Here is a 14,476-nt window from a genome sequence, read left to right as displayed (position 1 = left end):
AGGAGGCTTTATTATACAGAACACTATGGACAGGAGGCTTTATACAGAACACTATGGACAGGAGGCTTTATTATACAGAACACTATGGACAGGAGGCTTTATTATACAGAACACTATGGACAGGAGGCTTTATACAGAACACTATGGACAGGAGGCTTCATACAGAACACTATGGACAGGAGGCTTTATACAGAACACTATGGACAGGAGGCTTTATACAGAACACTATGGACAGGAGGCTTTATTATACAGAACACTATGGACAGGAGGCTTTATACAGAACACTACGGACAGGAGGCTTTATTATACAGAACACTATGGACAGGAGGCTTTATACAGAACACTATGGACAGGAGGCTTTATAATACAGAACACTATGGACAGGAGGCTTTATTATACAGAACACTATGGACAGGAGGCTTTATTATACAGAACACTATGGACAGGAGGCTTTATACAGAACACTATGGACAGGAGGCTTTATTATACAGAACACTATGGACAGGAGGCTTTATACAGAACACTATGGACAGGAGGCTTTATTATACAGAACACTATACAGGAGGCTTTATACAGAACACTATGGACAGGAGGCTTTATTATACAGAACACTATGGACAGGAGGCTTTATTATACAGAACACTATGGACAGGAGGCTTTATACAGAACACTATGGACAGGAGGCTTTATTATACAGAACACTATGGACAGGAGGCTTTATTATACAGAACACTATGGACAGGAGGCTTTATTATACAGAACACTATGGACAGGAGGCTTTATACAGAACACTATGGACAGGAGGCTTTATTATACAGAACACTATGGACAGGAGGCTTTATTATACAGAACACTATGGACAGGAGACTTTATACAGAACACTATGGACAGGAGGCTTTATTATGCAGAACACTATGGACAGGAGGCTTTATACAGAACACTATGGGACAGGAGGCTTTATTATACAGAACACTATGGACAGGAGGCTTTATTATACAGAACACTATGGACAGGAGGCTTTATACAGAACACTATGGGACAGGAGGCTTTATACAGAACACTATGGACAGGAGGCTTTATTATACAGAACACTATGGACAGGAGGCTTAATTATACAGAACACTATGGACAGGAGGCTTAATTATACAGAACACTATGGACAGGAGGCTTTATTATACAGAACACTATGGACAGGAGGCTTAATTATACAGAACACTATGGACAGGAGGCTTTATTATACAGAACACTATGGACAGGAGGCTTTATACAGAACACTATGGACAGGAGGCTTTATTATACAGAACACTATGGACAGAAGGCTTTATACAGAACACTATGGACAGGAGGCTTTATTATACAGAACACTATGGACAGGAGGCTTTATACAGAACACTATGGACAGCAGGCTTTATTATACAGAACACTATGGACAGGAGGCTTTATTGTACAGAACACTATGGACAGGAGGCTTTATTGTACAGAACACTATGGACAGGAGGCTTTATTATACAGAACACTATGGACAGGAGGCTTTATTATACAGAACACTATGGACAGGAGGCTTTATTATACAGAACACAATGGGACAGGAGGCTTTATACAGAACACTATGGACAGGAGGCTTAATTATACAGAACACTATGGACAGGAGGCTTTATTATACAGAACACTATGGACAGGAGGCTTTATTATACAGAACACTATGGACAGGAGGCTTTATTATACAGAACACTATGGGACAGGAGGCTTTATACAGAACACTATGGACAGGAGGCTTTATTATACAGAACACTATGGGACAGGAGGCTTTATTATACAGAACACTAAATGTTTTATTCCCATCACATCTTTCATATATATAAACACTCAATCATGATCATAATATGATGAAGATCTCAATTCCTTTGGGCAAGTTTACAATTTCAGAGTCAAGAGTAAACGGTTTATGTCTTTTGAAATCATCAGCAAGCCATTTGATGGCTGTGAGTACCGATGATGGGCAGATTATGAATGAATTTGTGTGTCATACTTCCTGTTGTCTTTCAAGTCATCTTAGATAGACCAATAGAAATGTGAATAGTATATCACATTTCTCAATCGGTAGTTAGTACTGTGTTAGTACTGTTACACTGTCACCCAGAGATACTGAAGAACCACAGTGAAAAGGAGAGCGAGAGAGGGAGAGGGGGGCGAGAGCAGGGAGGATAGAGAGAGGGAGAGAGCAGGGAGGATAGAGAGAGGGAGAGAGCAGCGAGGATATAAAGAGGGAGAGAGCAGGCAGGATAGAGAGAGGGAGAGAGCAGGGAGGATAGAGAGAGGGAGAGAGCAGAGAGGATAGAGAGAGGGAGAGAGCAGGGAGGATAGAAAGAGAGAGAGAGCAGGGAGGATAGAGAGAGAGAGAGAGCAGGGAGGATAGAGAGAGGGAGAGAGAGGGAGAGAGCAGGGAGGATAGAGCGAGAGAGCAGGGAGGATAGAGAGAGGGAGAGAGAGAGCAGGGAGGATAGAGAGAGGGAGAGAGCAGGGAGGATAGAAAGAGAGAGAGCTCAGGGAGGATAGAGAGAGAGAGAGAGAGAGAGCAGGAGGATAGAGAGAGGGAGAGAGCAGGGATGATAGAGAGAGAGAGAGCAGGGATGAGAGAGAGAGAGAGAGCAGAGAGGATAGAGAGAGGGAGAGAGCAGGGAGGATAGAGAGAGAGAGCAGGGAGGATAGAGAGAGAGGGAGAGAGCATGGAGGATAGAGGGAGAGAGCATAGACGATATAGAGAGAGGGAGAGAGCATGGAGGATAGAGGGAGACAGCTGGGAGGATATAGAGAGAGAGCATAGATGATATAGAGAGAGGGAGAGAGCATGGAGGATAGAGAGAGGGAGAGAGCAAGGAGGATAGAGAGAGGGAGAGAGCAGGGAGGATAGAGAGAGGGAGAGAGCAGGGAGGATAGAGAGGGGGAGAGAGCAGGGAGGATAGAAAGAGGGAGAGAGCAGGGATGATAGAGAGAGGGAGAGAGAGCAGGGAGGATAGAGAGAGAGCGCAGGGAGGATAGAAAGAGAGAGAGAGCAGGGAGGATAGAAAAAGGGAGAGAGCAGGGAGGATAGAGAGAGGGAGAGAGCAGGGAGGATAGAGAGAGAGAGCTTGGAAGATGGCGAGAGCAGGGATAATATAGAGAGAGGGAGAGAGCATGGAGGATAGAGGGAGAGAGCACAGATGATATAGAGAGAGGGGGAGAGCATGGAGGATAGAGGAAGAGAGCAGGGAGGATATAGAGAGAGAGCATAGACGATATAGAGAGAGGGAGAGAGCATGGAGGATAGAGGGAGAGAGCAGGGAGGATATAGAGAGAGAGCATAGACGATATAGAGAGAGGGAGAGCGCATGGAGGATAGAGGGAGAGAGCAGGGAGGATATAGAGAGAGGGAGAGAGCATGGGGGATAGAGGGAGAGAGCAGGGAGGATATAGAGAGAGAGCATATACGATATAGAGAGAGGGAGAGAGCATGGAGGATAGAGAGAGGGAGCATGGAGGACAGAGAGAGAGAGCATGGATGATAGAGAGAGAGTGAGAGAGCAGGGAGGATAGAGAGAGAGTGAGAGAGCAGGGAGGATATAGAGAGAGGGAGAGAGCAGGGAGGATATAGAGAGAGAGCATGGAGGATAGAGAGAGAGGGAGAGAGCAGGGAGGATATATATATATATAGCGAGAGAGAGAGAGAGCATGGAGGATATAGAGAGAGGGAGAGAGCAGGGAGGATATATATATAGAGAGAGAGCAGGGAGAATAGAGAGAGGGGGAGAGAGCAGGGAGTATAGAGGGAGAGAGCAGGGAGGATATATATATATATAGAGAGAGAGCAGGGAGGATATAAAGAGAGGGAGCGAGCAGGGAGAATATAGAGAGAGGGAGAGAGCAGGGAGATTTTAGAGAGAGAGGGAGAGAGCAGGGAGGATATAGAGGGAGAGAGCAGGGAGAATATAAAGAGAGGGAGCGAGCAGGGAGATTTTAGAGAGAGAGGGAGAGAGCAGGGAGGATATAGAGAGAGAGGGAGAGAGCAGGGAGGATATAGAGAGAGGGAGCGAGCAGGGAGAATATAGAGAGAGGGAGAAAGCAGGGAGATTTTAGAGAGAGAGGGAGAGAGCAGGGAGATTTTAGCGAGAGAAGGAGAGAGCAGGGAGAATATAGAGAGAGGGAGAGAGCAGGGAGAATATAGAGAGAGGGAGAGAGCAGGGAGATTTTAGAGAGAGAAGGAGAGAGCAGGGAGAATATAGAGAGAGGGAGAGAGCAGGGAGAATATAGAGAGAGGGAGAGAGCAGGGAGGATATAGAGAGAGGGAGAGAGCAGGGAGAATATAGAGAGAGGGAGAGAGCAGGGAGGATATAGAGAGAGGGAGAGAGCAGGGAGAATATAGCGAGAGGGAGAGAGCAGGGAGGATATAGAGAGGGAGAAAGCAGGGAGGATAGAGAGAGGGAGAGAGCAGGGAGGATATAGCGAGAGGGAGAGAGCAGGGAGGATATAGAGAGAGGAAGAGAGCAGGGAGAATAGAGAGAGAGGGAGAGAGCAGGGAGGATAGAGAGAGAGGGAGAGAGCATGGAGGATATAGAGAGAGGGAGCGAGCAGGGAGAATATAGAGAGAGGGAGAGCGCAGGGAGATTTTAGAGAGAGCAGGGAGAATATAGAGAGAGGGAGAGAGCAGGGAAGATATAGCAAGAGGGAGAGAGCAGGGAGGATATAGAGAGAGGGCGAGAGCAGGGAGAATATAGAGAGAGGGAGAGAGCAGGGAGGATATAGAGAGAGGGAGAGAGCAGGGAGAATATAGAGAGAGGGAGAGAGCAGGGAGAATAGAGAGAGAGGGAGAGAGCAGGGAGGATAGAGAGAGAGAGAGCAGGGAGAATATAGAGAGAGAGCAGGGAGGATAGAGAGAGAGAGAGCATGGAGGATGTAGAGAGAGAGAGAGAGAGAGAGAGAGAGCATGGAGGATGTAGAGAGAGAGAGAGAGAGCATGGAGGATGTAGAGGGAGAGAGAGAGAGAGCATGGAGGATATAGAGAGAGAGAGAGCAAGCACGTTTAAAGGCTGCTGGTTTGGGCCTGTTATGTCTGATTGTGATTTTCCTCCATTTTGGCTCTGGTCCAGTCTGGGAACGTAGCCCAGAGAGAAGAGGGGGGGGTGTAAGGTGAGGGAGGGAGAGATGGAGAGAGAGAGAGAGAGGGAGGGAGGGAGAGAGGGAGGGAGGGAGAGAGAGAGAGAGCTGCGTGTATGAAGAGCAGAGTGCCCAGTTTACCAGCATTGAAGGAAACAATATGGCTCCAGTTTCCTCTGCTCAGCCACTCTTCTTATGCTGTGTGTGTGTGTGTGTGTGTGTGTGTGTGTGTGTGTGTGTGTGTGTGTGTGTGTGTGTGTTGCGTGTGTCTGGCCTGTTTGCCAGTCTGTGCTCCAGATGCGTAGAAACACTATTGTGTAGAGACACATTTAATGGTTGAAGGAGACATTTCTGTGGATTTCCTGCTAGCAGAATGGAAGCTCCACACTCTCTCAATTCAATTCAATTCAAAAGGGGCTTTATTGGGCTGGGAAACATTTCTCTCTCTCCATCACTCTCTCTCCTCTCCACTCTTTAGCACAGGATGGGAATCTCTACTTCTGTCTCATCTGCAATGTAGGCCTGAATATGGAGGAAATTAGCAGGAAGCAGTTCAAACAAAAACAGTGTTTCTGTCAATGAGCAAAATTTGCATATGTCTCATCCAATTTTTGCATTCAGGCCAAGTCTTTCTTGCTGACATCGTCTTGTGAACCCCTCTGATTTTGCCTTAGTTTCATTGTCATATCAAATATCTTGTTAAATGGTGGTCTTGTAAAATGCCCCCCTCTCTTTCCCCTTCCTCTTCTCCATCTGTTAAGTCAATGAGCTTTGCCATCTTCATTCAGTATCTTACATTGCCAAAGTGCGATCACATAACTCTCTTTTCTCTCTCTCTCCTCTCTCTGTTTACTTACTCTCTCTCTCTCTCTCTCTCTCTCTCTCTCTCTCTCTCAGGTAAGAGGAGGTATAAGCGTCATGAGGTGGAACAGATCCACGGTGAGGTCAGGAGGATGTGTTCTCTCAACAACGTGCTCAACAGTCAGAGGAGTTTTGAGCACGTGCAGAAGATCCTGCGTGTGAAGCGTCTCCAGCGCCAGGCCAAGACTGGCAACAACGTCGTCAAGAGGCGACCTGGTCGCCCCCGGAAACACCCTATTGATGATTCTGAACCCACCAGTTATGGGAGGGACGAAGGGAGGGGCTTCGGGATGCCGGTGTTGGAGAGGTGTGTGGACCTACCGGGTAGGCGGAGCTTAAGACCAAGTCCCATCCCCCAGCCTCTGGAGTTTTCCAATCACGACTCTATCTCAGTGGCCATTGAGACGGTGGTGCACCGAGCACGCTCTCTGGCGCCCCCACCGGCCAGAGGAAGGAAACGTAGGGGGAGGTGCAGGAGAGAGGAGGGAGGGGATATGGCCTTCCACTAGCCAATCAGACAGCATCACAGTTGCAGATAGATAGATTAGCTCTGGGCTATCAGAGAGCTGGTGAGAGGAGCCAACACTGGCCAAATGCTGCATTCAAAACCAAGTGGGAAGGTAGTATTTACCACATACGACTGGAAAAATCCACGGGAACGCCTCTCCAACTGGTAATTACTAGTGGGAAACGCAACTATCGTTGCACCTAATAAGGAAATGACCTCGATAACACCATTTTCAGCAAATAAATGCAACAACAAAACATTCTTTTTAAAAAGCTATGGTTTTTTAACACCATAATTTGTTTACAAGCATGATAGCGGTACTTTTAGTTTATGGTTAACGAAGCTTGTTGGCCATTAGCCAATCAGCGTTTCTCAACGAGTTCAAAGCATGTGAATGCATCCAACTGGTAATCACCCCTTTACAACTGGGTAATTACCACCTACCCACTTGGTGATAAACACAGCAATAGCAGCCAAACAGACAGCAATGCTGGGACCACCTCTGTGCACTTTGACCTAATGGCTTGTCTGTTTTTCTTCTATGATTGGATATAAGGAGAGTGACTGCAGTAGGTCTCTATGAAGGAACATTAGGAGAGGAGTAGTGTTTAACTCTGAACGAGTTAAGAGGGGAGGAGTGTTGCACTCTGAATGAGAGTGCCACTGAGGACGAACATTCTCTTATCATATATGTATGTGATATAATGATGCGTACCGTCCTATAATATGATACTATGTATGGTACTTTATGCTACAATATCTGATACTATACGGCACTCTTTGATAAGATGCTGTATGATACTATGGTACTATACAGTATGAGATACTATGGTACTTTATAATACTCTTTATCTGAATGTGGCATTAGCCACGTCTCTACCAGCAGACTGGGGGGTGGTGATTGGATAATATGATACTGTGCAGCTCTGATCATTTTTTTGCCTTCTCTAATGAAGCTAGTTAATGACCACCTACCTACCTTACCCCACTCACCCTTCTATCCCTCACCTCTCATACCCACAGGATCTAAGACCAGTAACTCACCCTACCCACTAGCCCCTTCTACACCCTGTCTACTCCCCCTGCCCTGTCCTGGGCATGGATACTATAAAGGCAATATGTTGGACTGAGCTTCCCTGGCTGTAGGTCTCTACAGCTGTGGTCTAACTGTACATAGGAGCATACTCCACTTTCACCCGCTTTTTACCACGGGGAGAACAGCCTATCTACATGTACTGGCTTATATCAAATAGAAGTGTTGTACAATAGACCATAAACGTCGGGATTGTTGTTTTATTACCAAAAATAGACCTGGATGGGACTCAAGACCTGTTTGTTTTCAGACTGAAGGAACCACATTCATTTATTTTGTGTATGAGAAGGCCATCACACACATGGGAATATCAGGCGTGTTTGACGAAACCTTGGTTTTAATGCACTATATAAACATACGCTTACATTTAATCAAAAGTCAGCACTTACATGCTTGTTCTAGCCTTACGTTTTGGCCTTGACTTCAATGGTGAATATCCATTCAGAAACATGTGCATTCATTTAATCAATTTGAATATGCAGGACGCTCAGCCAATGGTGTCAAACCTAAGCCCAAGTCTGAGATTTGATTGGACAGTGAAGCTGGAGGAGGGTTAATGATCAGTGTTTTGTAGTGAGTGTGTGGTACTCTAAAGATTCTGTCTGAGTAGTGGTTGAAAAACAACATAACACAAAATGTAAAGATTGGAATAGGAAAACCAAAGTCTCAGAGATATGTGTGTTTCACAGACTTGTCAGGTGTGGGGTTGTCAGCATTCTCAATCTGCAGTTAAACACACCAGCTAGCTATCATGTCTTCAGTATTTCAGAAAATACCAGTGGGTCAGTATTTCATTGGGGACCTGTAAATGTAATGTAAACTTGGGAAGCCTCTCCTCTCTCTGTGAGGGTCTTGTCAGCTCCAGCAGTTCTGCACGTGCCTTATGTTTGTTTCTTAAACCATCACATCTCATTTTGGGGGAATTCAAAATGGTGGAGAAGTTACTGCGATTGAAACCACGTACTTATGATTGTGCATTTACGACACGTGTGTCTTAGCAACCACAACGCGGGCACTACCTGTGTCCCTTTGCAGCCATACGTACAACAGGCCTGATTCCATTTCAGTTGCAAGCCCCTTGTGCTCACCCTGGCTCTTTGGAGTGAACAGATGTTAAAAGGCTCGTTTAAGCTCTATGGGAACGAAAAATGGATCCATCACGTACACTATTACACACATCCAGTCCTTTCATATCTGAGCGCTGTGAGCAACGGAGGTGGTAAGAGCCAGGGAAAGGGGCCCTGAACTTAAATGGAACCAGGCCCCAGGCGGTGGACAGGCTGTGCCAGGGGAGTTGTATTGGGAACCATGCTGTCTTACGTAGTTGTTTGCTATGCATCAGGTCTGGCCTGGGCTGTCTGAGGGAATCCACCCTTCCACAAAGACAAATAAGTGTCTTATTTACCCAATAAAACATGAAGTCATTTAACCAGAAGTGTGAATAATAACAGTAATAATTTGTAAAGCGTTGTGCAGAAAGTGACTATCATTTCATGTCAACTTTAGTGACTGCAGCTCCCTGCAGTGCTGCCTTAATCAGAAGTCAAGCTCCAGTACTGAAGTGTTTGTCTGTTGTAAATAGTGTCTGTTCTGTTGTGTTCTGTTGTGTTCTGCCTGCATGGATACAAACTGGGCTCAGTTACGTACGCTGGTATAGCCTAAACCTAAACCTATCGTAGACCCCAGACCTATCGTAGACCCCAGACCTATCGTAGACCACAGACCTATCATAGACCACAGACCTATCGTAGACCACAGACCTATCTTAGACCACATTTGACATTAGAGCCAGCAAGACCCCATAAGTCAGTCCCTATCCATCCATCAATTAGAATGTTCGTCAAACAATCATCGCAAGGTTGAGATCCCAGGGCCTGTGCCAGCCTATGATAGTGTCTCTCATTGCACTTCAGCTAAGACCAAGAACCCTCATTGGCTAGCAGCTATACTCCCCTGAGCCAATGGGTGCCTAGTGCAGCAGTGTGTGCGTGTGTGTGGGACTTGCTCAGAGGGCATTACCAAAAATACACCTGTCCTTGTCAGTGTGTGTGTCAGCTCACACACTGCGCAGAGACTGAGCCTGAACTGGATCTCATAACCAAATTACACCTTTCACAGGAGGCCTGGATCTCTCTAAACCTTTCTAGGGTCTGAGTGTGGTCTAGATGTAGTCTAGGATTGGTCTAAGGAATCTAGATGTAGTCTAGGATTGGTCTAAGGAATCTAGATGTAGTCTAGGATTGGTCTAAGGAATCTAGATGTAGTCTAGGATTGGTCTAAGGAATCTAGATGTAGTCTAGGTTGGTCTAAGGAATCTAGATATATTCTAGGTTGGTCTAAGGAATCTAGATGTAGTCTAGGTTTGGTCTACGGAATCTAGATGTAGTCTAGGATTGGTCTAAGGAATCTAGATGTAGTCTAGGTTTGGTCTAAGGAATCTAGATGCAGTCAAGGATTGGTCTAATGAATCTAGATGTAGTCTAGGATTGGTCTAATGAGTCTAGATGTAGTCTAGGATTGGTCTAATGAATCTAGATGTATTCTAGGATTGGTCTAATGAATCTAGATGTATTCTAGGATTGGTCTAATGAATCTAGATGTAGTCTAGGATTGGTCTAATGAATCTAGATGTGGTTTAAGGGGTCTATAGGCTTGGCAGCTCAATATTCCATGGTCGGTCTCTGATGTTTGAGTTAAAGCCACTAGGATCTGTCTGTTTCTCTCTCTACCAGCCGATGTTCCGGTGCCTTCTACAGCTGACTAGTATTGTCCCGATCCTCTGCTTTAACGCTACACAAGACCCATCGCGTGGTCCAGTACAGTCCCGTACGGTCAAGTTGGGTTTTGCGGTCTTTTGTTATGTACTGGGTTCTGTATTCACTCTGGTCCAACTGTATGACTGGTATGACTCCAGGTAGAAGTTTACCCAACCCTAAATCCTAATCTTCATCATCAGGGGGAAGAAGGAACATCTGGTCCTGGATCAGTGGTTAGGGAAGACCTCTGCCTCTACACTGAGACCAGTCTGACCAGTCCAGGACAGCCACTGGAGCTGAATCATACTGCATGCGCCTCAAATCACAGCCTACATAGTGTACTACCACAGAACCTGTTCCAACGCAGTGCGCTGGTATGGAGTCATTTGAGAAGCAGCCACAGTCTCTACTATAATATGTGTAGTCATTAACATATGTGTTATGTTTCCAAGCTTTAATGTTGTTCAACGCTGAACACGCAGACGAAGCGTCGATGAGGAAACCAATAAATGTACTTTGCAAGAGCACAAAGTGAGCTCTTAACTGTGTTGGCATATTTGAGTTGGAATACATAGTGTATTTGAACCTTTTTACTAGAGTGGGTTTAACTTTATTTGCATGCTCCACTTGATTGTATGCATTACGATTTTAGACGAGCGGAGAAGTTGACTTTCAGTTGCATTTGGAGCAAGACTTGTACATTGTTTGATATGTTTGTTTTTGTAATGGATTTTTAATTCATAAAGCATTTTTGTACATTGTATGAATATTAAAAATGGCAAATATTTGACATGTAGACATAAGTAAATACTTAGATGCTCATGCATATGCATATATCCTTCTTAGTATGTATGTGTAAATGTACACATATTTTGTATTTGCCTTCACTCATATACAGATATATGTCATATGCACATATACATGCAATATACTGTATATGTATAGCCATGTCTGCTGGCATGCTTCTGGTCATGTTTACTTAACATGATCTTGTCGTCTTTATTTTCATTTTTTTTCTCTTTTCTCTGAGGAAAAGCTCGTTCTTTTGCTACCGTTTTCCTGGCTGGCCGCATTGGGCACTTATTAAGATGAAATTGAACTTGTTCATGTTATTCATTGTGTGAAATAATAAATGAGTTTATTGAAAGCTGATGATGTCATTGGTGTGTTTTTTGTTCTTCGGCCTTTCATTGAGGTAACCTTCAACATGGAGACATGGGGTTTGTTCTTCGGCCTTTCCTTGAGGTAACCTTCCACATGGAGACATGGGGTTTGTGCTTCGGCCTTTCCTTGAGGTAACCTTCCACATGGAGACATGGGGTTTGTGCTTCGGCCTTTCCTTGAGGTAACCTTCCACATGGAGACATGGGGTTTGTGCTTCGGCCTTTCCTTGAGGTAACCTTCCACATGGAGACATGGGGTTTTTGTCCTAATTGGCACCTTATTTCCTATATAGTGCACATCTTTTGACCAGCGCTCTGGTCAAAAGTAGTGCACTATATAGGGAATAGGATAGCGTTTGGAACTCCTCCAGGCAGTAACCTTCATCAGGGAGAATGGAACATTCTTCAGAAAGCTTAATGCCATGCAGGAAAGTGTTATTATGCGCCAGATTATACAACGGATAGTTCTGGTCCCAGATGCTGATTGGCTGAAAATGTGTTCCAGGTGTGATTTACGTTGTGATAAACACACCCGACCCCTACTCTCCTCTTCCGCCTCGTTTTACGTGTCAACCTCTGTGTGTGTAAATTAGATGGCTGCAGTAAGCTGTGCAGTGCTGCAGAGCCCCAGTATCATGTTTTTACTAGGAAGCATCTTATCACGTCCTCCGACACTTACATACATGTTTTCTCACACATTGTCACGTTACATTCTCACACACTCTTCTAGCTTACAGTGCATCACGCACATATACACACACTCAGGCACTCTTAGTCTCTCTCACACACATTTTCCCTACCATTAGCGTAACCTACAGAGTATACCCTCTACTGTCTCGCTCTCACTCTCTCTCTGTTAGCTCATCAGGAGCTATGCAGGGAGGGCTGGGCTGCAGGCCACTCTGTGATTGGTGTAGGCTGAGAGCAAAGTGCCTTACCATTGGCCGCGGCCACCTTGTAAAAATCTCCTGTTTCCATGGTTGCAGTGTGAACTGCCCAAATGTGTCTCTGTGCATTTGGTGTAGTGCTGATCGAAATGTTGGCACCAGTGTTGTTGCGCTTAAATCATTCCTATTTGATGGAACTCGGAGCTGCAGTGGTGTCACATTTAAACCACTCCCCTCAGGAGCCCATGTGTGGATGCTCACCATGCTGGCACTGTTCAGCAGTACACTCGTCTTTAGGCGACCCTAGGGGGCAGGCACCTTACGCATTTTAAACCAAAAACCTTAACCCTAACCCCAGATAAAGGACATATATAGCTCACCAAGTTTTTTTCATTCATTTTGTTCCCCATTGCGATGTAGTGATTTCTAGCATCTACTGACTACCACAACTCTCTCCACAGATCTAACTACATGAAAGGTTGCACAGTGAAATGACAGATGTACCAAACATTTGCGTATGTGTTGAACTAGACAGTAAAGGTTAAAATACTGTAATAATATGCTCCGTCACCACAGACTGTTGATGTCTGGTCACTATGGAAGGTAGGCCTGCTCTCTAGCACAGTGCATCCAAAATGGCACTGTATGGGACCTGGTTAAAAGGGTGCCATTTAGGACACAGCCATTTGGTCCACACTGGACTCCCTAAAAACATGCCACTTCGCCCGAAGACTGTCCCTGGTCCACACAGCTATGGCAGAGACTGGAGATGACCTCTGGTGGTTCGAAATTAAACTACACCCTGACTATTACTGTCCACAGCCCGACACACACACAAACCAACAGAGCAGGGCAGTGATTTGAGTATATCTGTATAGATTACAGATGCTTATAATGGTTATCTCCTTTCCTTCAACTGCACTGAACAGAAAACATAGGATAGGTGAAAGCAATATGGTGGATGGTCAGATGTTTTTACTAGTTCTTTCACATCCCCTACATAAAGGACAGGTGGCCGTGTTAGAGAGAGGGGGCCTCTTTGAGCACCTTTGGGTGTGTGAGTCACACAGTAGTTATTCCGCATAGCCTGTAACACTACAGATCTGGAGGAATCTGCTCTGCATAGAGATGGCCTCTGTTGCCACGGTGACAGTATGACTCATGGCAGTTTTGTGAGTGAAGCTGTCTTTTTAGTATGAGAGAGTGTGTGTGTGTGTGTGTGTGTGTGTGTGTGTGTGTGTGTACTTGCATAGTCTGTTTGTGTGTATATGTGTGTGTGTGGTGCATTTCTACCTTTGTTCATTTGCTGAGCCTTCATTAGCAGATCAGTTTAAATGTTATTAATGCTCTCAGCATTTAGTTAATACATCTCGTTAGTTAGGGTAGCCTACTTAATCTCTCTATTTTCTCTCTCCCTCCCTCCTCTAGTCTTTCTCCCCTCCCGTCTCTACCTCCCTCCTCTATTCTCTCTCTCTCTCCCCCGTCCCTCACTCGCTCTTTCTCTCCATCTCATCCATTCAGTCCTTCAGCTATGTTAATCAGCTGTCTTTCTGTCAGTGGTAATTCTCTAGTAGACAGGTCTATTATACCACAGAGTCATATATTATTAATGATCCCCCACAGGGAACACACACATGCACCCCAGCAGAATGAGGTTCGAAATAGAGATGTTTCCCCTCGGGGGGCGGGCTCAGAGAGGGGGCTGCCAGTCAATCAGCAGTCAGATCAAATAGATTAGCTCATGATGTCATGCACTGTCACACCCTGATCTGTTTCACCTGTCTTGTGCTTGTCTCCACCCCCCACCAGGTGTCTCCTATTTTGCCCATTATCCCCTGTGTATTTATACTTGCGTTTTCTGTCTGTTTGTTGCCAGTTCGTCTTGTCAAGTCGTCCCAGCGTGTTTTTCCTCCAGCGTGTTCTAGTCTTCCTGGTTCCGACCTGTTTTTGCCTGCCCTGACCCTGAGCATGGCTGCAGTTCTTCTCCTGCATGACTCTTATTAGGATTACTGATCTGTGCCTGTCCTGGACCTGTCATCTGCCTATCCCTTGTATATAATAAATCTCTGAGACTCGAA

At 45.4% G+C, this 14,476-nt stretch overlaps 1 protein-coding gene across 2 annotated transcripts in view; it reads left to right on the top strand.

Annotated features, from left to right (window-relative positions):
• Window positions 1-11,498, top strand: part of setbp1 (SET binding protein 1) — a 58,031-nt gene extending 46,533 nt beyond the window's left edge. Inside the window, exons 6-7 of one of the 2 annotated variants that reach the window (XR_005052065.1) lie at window positions 6,028-10,014; window positions 10,201-11,498. Coding sequence is in view for 1 of the 2 variants with exons in the window: in XM_036979922.1 (XP_036835817.1) it covers window positions 6,028-6,500 (473 nt within the window). In the remaining variant the exon portion in view is untranslated. Of the gene's footprint in view, window positions 1-6,027 lie in introns of both variants that reach the window. The other variant, XM_036979922.1, reaches the window with a different exon arrangement.
• The last annotated feature ends 2,978 nt before the right edge of the window (window positions 11,499-14,476 follow it).

Source organism: Oncorhynchus mykiss, chromosome 6 (genome assembly GCF_013265735.2).
Source record: "Oncorhynchus mykiss isolate Arlee chromosome 6, USDA_OmykA_1.1, whole genome shotgun sequence".
In the NCBI taxonomy this organism is placed as follows: domain Eukaryota; kingdom Metazoa; phylum Chordata; class Actinopteri; order Salmoniformes; family Salmonidae; genus Oncorhynchus; species Oncorhynchus mykiss.
This window is presented reverse-complemented; position numbering and strand designations above follow the sequence as displayed.